This window comes from Ptychodera flava, chromosome 6 (genome assembly GCF_041260155.1).
Source record: "Ptychodera flava strain L36383 chromosome 6, AS_Pfla_20210202, whole genome shotgun sequence".
NCBI classification, from domain to species: domain Eukaryota; kingdom Metazoa; phylum Hemichordata; class Enteropneusta; family Ptychoderidae; genus Ptychodera; species Ptychodera flava.
The window spans coordinates 22685808-22691830 of NC_091933.1; the positions used below are offsets into that span (position 1 = coordinate 22685808).

The following is a 6023-nucleotide window of genomic DNA, read 5'->3' on the forward strand; positions in this document are numbered from 1 at the left end:
GGATTTACAGATAGTCTGAGCATCTTGCAATGCATCCTGATACTTTTTATCGGTCAAGTACGAAAGTGTCGTACTGCTATGCCACCTGTCATTTTATTCTGACACTCACAATCATCATGTTCGGATCGACGGTCTCAGCGCAGTTGTATGTGTGTGATGTTAGGAAATAATTTTAGGTTTTCTTCTTGTAAACTAGAGTTCACGATACTGATAGGTGTAATTTCACTCAGGTATACGTGTGGTCCGCCGTTTTTTATTCCCACAGATCACCGAAATAAAAACGATGCGCTCGTAACATCACTCATTTAATGACAACCAGTTTTTAATAAATACTTCACAAGTTTCTGTATTGTTTTTCAGTAAATTCTACCTGTTAACATTGGAAATTTAGCACGAGTACTACATCATATACATAAAGTTTAAACCTGTATCATATAAGCGTGCATGTATGGGTATATGCACACTATCCATATGTAAGACTATAAAGTTTAAAAGATACATATACACATATACTCATATACTCATACAAATATATGTATATATATATATATATATATATATATATATATATATATATATATATATATATATATATATATATATATATATATTGAATACAGCATCATTTTCGCCGGAACACTGTGATATTTTGCTCCTATTCAGTGGTTAACAGCGTTCAACTGTTCTTTCAATCCGATTAAATTGAATGCGTCATATAGTTACTACACTTTACGGTACAAATTTTTAGCGTCTTCGCGCATACACTCTTGAGCTAGTATGCCCGACGCTGGCTGCTAATACTCGGCAAATTTAAAGCAGCCATCTTGCTCATAGGACCAAATATGCAAATGAGCCGAAGTCACTTTCCTAAGAAGCAAGAAAAAAGAATGACGTTATAACATTAATAATTAACTATTTCGAAAAAAATAAAGTAACAACTTTAAGGTATGTAGTCTCGCCTTAAGGTGCCTTCATTGACTATTTATTGTTACTAAATAAATATATTTACGATGTATCGTTACAGAACTGCCGGCATCGCGATCGTGACAACGCTTGGTGTTTTGATTTTTGCCGTCTACCTAACCGGTTGCATAGTGGCATGGAAGAATTACGGGCGTTCCCCGGGGTCATCGGTATATCAGACAGACGTCCATGATCAGGGAGCCCCCAGTACCGAGGAAGTGAGAGTGATTTCGCAGCAGAGTGGAGACACCTACAAAGAGAATAATGACGGGGTGGCGATACAATCATTCAGTGCCTTGTAAGGTACGTTAAACCAGCAAATGGGGGGGGGGGCGCTAAAAGGAAGGAAAAAACATTCTTTCAAATGTGTAGCGTGCAAGACCATGTGAAACTATGTTCTTTTATATTCATCGTCAAACGTCTAAATTAATTGATCAAGTATGGCCGAGCAACATCAAAAGTTCAATTAGCAAGCAATATAATAACCTCGGTGAACAACACCGCATCGCACGCCAAAAGACATCCTGTTCCTTTTCGACTCATGTCCCCTCTGCCTTATGTGAGCTGTGGACGTTTTAAATTTCACCGCTATTTTGTCTGCACACTATATACAATATTATAATGCATGTGTACTTAAATGATAGCAATTAATTGCAATTCCCATTTGGTCGATTTATACTACTGTGATAATCTTCAGCATACGTTCAGCATAATACTTAATCATGCCATTTTCGCTTTTTTATGCGGTGCCGGGCAACGAAACGATCTTAACCCCTATGGGTATGGCATTTTTATAGTGTTAAAGAGGCTGCATCTGTGTCAGTTTGTTTTATTTCCCGGTAATTGCTAGGTGTGCGTTCTTACTGCTGCCCCGATTTCCGGATTTGTATCGATTCTGACAGCTCTCAAAAACACCGTGAATAATTTGAAGGCTTTATTATACCAGGAGAGCCTGAATGAATTGCGTATACACTGAAGGGAAAGTTTCAGCGATATTAATTTCTCTCACAATCCAATGAATCGAGTTACAGATGGTGCTGCAGATTTTAATTCCAGCGTCTATTACTGGAACCAGCGACGTGTGTAAACGCTGCTTAAAAGTGCTCATCCCATGCTCTGGGTTCGATGAACAATTCTGAAATGTAATCACAAGGCATATTGTAAAAAATTGATTTGTGGATTGTGACCTTCCCGGGGAAACATTATCATCGCGATAACGTCATTGCTTCAATCAAAGGGTATAAGACATTTCCTAGCACGACGCCTTACGTGTTGTGAGCATGCATTATGCTTTTTTTTTTCATAACCACAGCCCCACGACACGTATGGCGCGGCTCCACGCTCATTGATATGCCAAGTCACGGGATATAGTCATTCTGCAAGAATCTGGTGCCTCGGTATCACCCAATTTAGTCAGCAGATCTTTATCGCACCTCACGCAAATGTATGTCGAGGCAATTTGTACCGGGCCACGTTTCGAGTGGGGAGATATAGAGTTCAAAAGTGGCGAATGTAATCATTATGCGAAGATAAGGCATTTTCTTGTTCGACGGTCGCATTAAACATAAGGGCACACGTGTGGTTTGGCTTAGTGTATCTCAGGATACAAGCTTGCATATCACACGCAAAGTTTGTGTCAAATCTTTGCTTATCAATGATGCTCACTGTTATGCTCGTCAGTTTCTGTCATCCAGGACTCCGTTGAATATACGTGTACCTAAATGTATGCGGTGATAACTACGCAAAAGACGTTACTGGCCTTTTCGAGTCTTACGGTCTGTTGTCGTTTACTCCGAACAGTCACTCGCATCCGCATCGAAGAGAAACATCCATCTTTGTTTTTGTATCCATACTGCAATTACAGCTGTCGTTTCCATGGTATCCACATTGGTTATTTTAGGTTGTTGTTTTTGCATTGGGGATGCAAATAGGGTTTTTCTTTGGTTGTTATTTTGTTGATAGCTAAAATCTCATCTGCTGTTCGAAATCCCAATATTTGAATCTCAGCATGAGACCGACATTATTCAGCTCGGGTTTTCATTAGTATTCAAATTTTCTTATGTTTTCGTTCAGTCGGACATAAAACAATAGAATTAAAAAGACAGGGAAATAAAAAATGTCCTGCTCTTAAGTCGGCATAAGTAGTGGTCTACTAATTAATGCTACACAAATATATCCCAACAAACTACCTTATTATCGATGGCATTAAGATAACTTGCCACTCGCGGAATCACGGATATTTACATGCACTTGTGTGCTACATACAATGAACGTAGTGGAAGCATCAGCTTGTTGAGAGTGTTTGAAGAGTAAGTTTAGTGCGCCACCATGCAGCACACAAACCATAACGAGCGGAAAGCCCTGCAGCGTTGCGGTGAATTTTTAGTCAAATTAAGAAATTAATCGATGATTGGTTTGGTATTGCGCAATGACTACCCCGACACCCGAGGAAACAGCACAGACATACTGCAGACAGACAAACAGACAGACAGACAGACGCACATATATATATATAGCTATTTTCTAACACACTTCTTCCACTTTCCTTCCCTCAGATGATGACGTCACCCAGTCTCTCTAATCGGAACACTTAATCAAACAACATCAAACTTTAATTCAGCGGATCTCTTCAGAAGTAGTGAAATCACGTCGAGAGGAAAAAAGATCAATGTGGCCCATTGGAAACGGATCGAATACTTATCACCATCTCTATCCATTGCTCAGTCGTAAATGTCAGTGATTCCGAAATGAAGGCGAACTCTTTATGCATAGTTAATGAACCCGAAGACCAGATTACCAACAGACCGAGGAAGCTAGCGATTGTGATCGAGTTTCTTCGTACGCTATCATAATACCCTAAGGACATCCGCTTTTGATATGAGATAAACATTTACATTTTATACAGAGAGAGAGAGAGCAAGACGGCCCCGTCTTCATTGGCTCTTCGAACTACTGTCTGGAAATAACTGATCACCAATGACAATAATCGGAGATGCATATGAAATCACAGGTGTGATTTTCTGGATGAATCAAATTGAAAAAAAAGTCAGTGATGAATAAAAAAGGTACATAATCACCGTCTTTTGCTAGACGTGATGACGGGCAACAGAAACCAAAGACGGTTCATTTATATGGGATGCGTTCGTTCTGCCCAATACAATCGTGAACCACGGGGTTTTCAGATCGACATTTTAATCGAACTCTTATTTCATTTCTCCTCTCAGTTTATCTACGAAGTAAATGGACTTCTTTATTTTAATGCGTCAAGTTTTTCGATGATTCCGTCGTTAAGAAGTAAAGTTTAGATAACACATTTCATATTATATCATTACACTCTTGATTTTCCTTTCAGATATTGTAAAGAAAACTTATGTTAGTAAACGTTATGTAATAATTGTGAATATAGGATTTAAGATGGTCTTTACAACACGCTGGCTTCCTATTCCGCGGTTTATAGTGTGACGGCGAGTGTTTGCAATGTCACGTGGTACACATCAGTCCGCCAATGCCAACTGAAAGTAACCAAACTGTTTTGTACGACAATAACTGCACAAAAATAGAATCAATTACCTCACATGAAAACGCCTTTGTACATAATTGTTCTCTCGGAACTTGTGGTAGATAGATACATTTTATTACTATTTACCTTAACGTTTTGATATTAAATGTCCCAACGAATGTTATAAGACGGGGGTATTTATTAGCCCATGAAACACATAGATAAACTAGACTTGAGATGTATCTTAATGTAATATAATCATATAAATATCACAAAAAATTTGCTTTTCATACAAACTTTTATCACATTATATCAGTGTTTCAATTACAATTGAGAGCGATAAAAGAAAATAAAAACTGCAGAATGCAGTAATGTTCCAGGCAAAACAAGAGCTTTGTAAATAATTTTCAAAAACTCGAAAACTTCATTTATTGGAAATCAAAGGTCAATGGACTCTTAAAAAAGGTCATTATCTCTGGCACCGAGTTGTCCGGTGCCACCCTTAACATTTGAAAGTAAATATCCGTTGATTATACTTTGTCATGTGCGTCCGTTGATATTTCGCCAAAGTGATGTAATTTGTTTTAGTCTTGAAGCTGTAATTGTGAAATAAAAAAATAAAATGTAACGTGCAGGCTTGTGTGTGTATCAGTAAACGGACAATTTCTACCATGACATGTGGTTACGGTGAAAATCATTGCCCCCTTTTCAAGGTTTTAACTGCATTTATCCAAAGACTTGAACTGATAGCACGGAGGACGTGAGGGGCAGTGGATATACCTACGACAGGCGAACGGCAAACAAAACTCGTTCCATTTATTAGAGTGAGGAGGGAGTTAATTATTCCTTTATCGATAATCGTGACATGATAAATTCGTGACATGGCGTCATTGAAACCAGTTGATCATGTGTACAGAGTTCAGATGTTGTTTTGAAATGAGTCTTGTTCAACAAACTGTCAACGATTTTAACGTTAATTTATTTTTAGCAATTATTCGTGATTTTTTTAGACTTTTGTTAGAGGAGGTCCAATGGGGGGGGTCTCAGAAACGCAAAGAGTTTGATTTGCAATGCGTGTAGTTTAATTATCAACACGCCTTCAGCAACAAAACAGCAAGACGGAGATGGACCAATCTATTGTCCTCTTTTCTACACGATTTCCATTTATGAATACATGATTGTGTTCAATATCTTTAGAATAATGCTTTGTGTCAGTAAATTGCTTTGGCATCGAGTTTCTTTGAGATCAAGTAAAACCATGCAGCGCAAATGGCTTGCAACGGAGAGAACAATTGTTAAGGACTGTGATCGAGGCTATATTCATTATGGATGTATTATGTAATGAGTGCAGTTAACATTATTGATGAGTATCATCAAAACGATTTCATGATATATAGCAGAGAGAGGGGGAGAGAGACAGTGAGAGAGAGAGAGAGAGAGAGTAAACATTGAGTGTCGTCAAAACGATTATATTGTTGTCTATGTATGTATGTATGTATGTATGTATGTATGTATGTATGTATGTATGTATGTATGTATGTATGTGTGTGTGTGTGTGTGT

General features: G+C 38.1%; 1 protein-coding gene across 2 annotated transcripts in view; it reads left to right on the plus strand.

Moving 5' to 3' along the window:
* LOC139135180 (uncharacterized) overlaps positions 1–5090 on the plus strand; it is a 110600-nt gene extending 105510 nt beyond the window's left edge. For both annotated transcript variants that reach the window (XR_011552943.1, XM_070702446.1), the window contains exons 3-4: positions 1025–1266; positions 3519–5090. Coding sequence is in view for 1 of the 2 variants with exons in the window: in XM_070702446.1 (XP_070558547.1) it covers positions 1025–1265 (241 nt within the window). In the remaining variant the exon portion in view is untranslated. The remainder of the gene's footprint in view (positions 1–1024; positions 1267–3518) is intronic.
* The last annotated feature ends 933 nt before the right edge of the window (positions 5091–6023 follow it).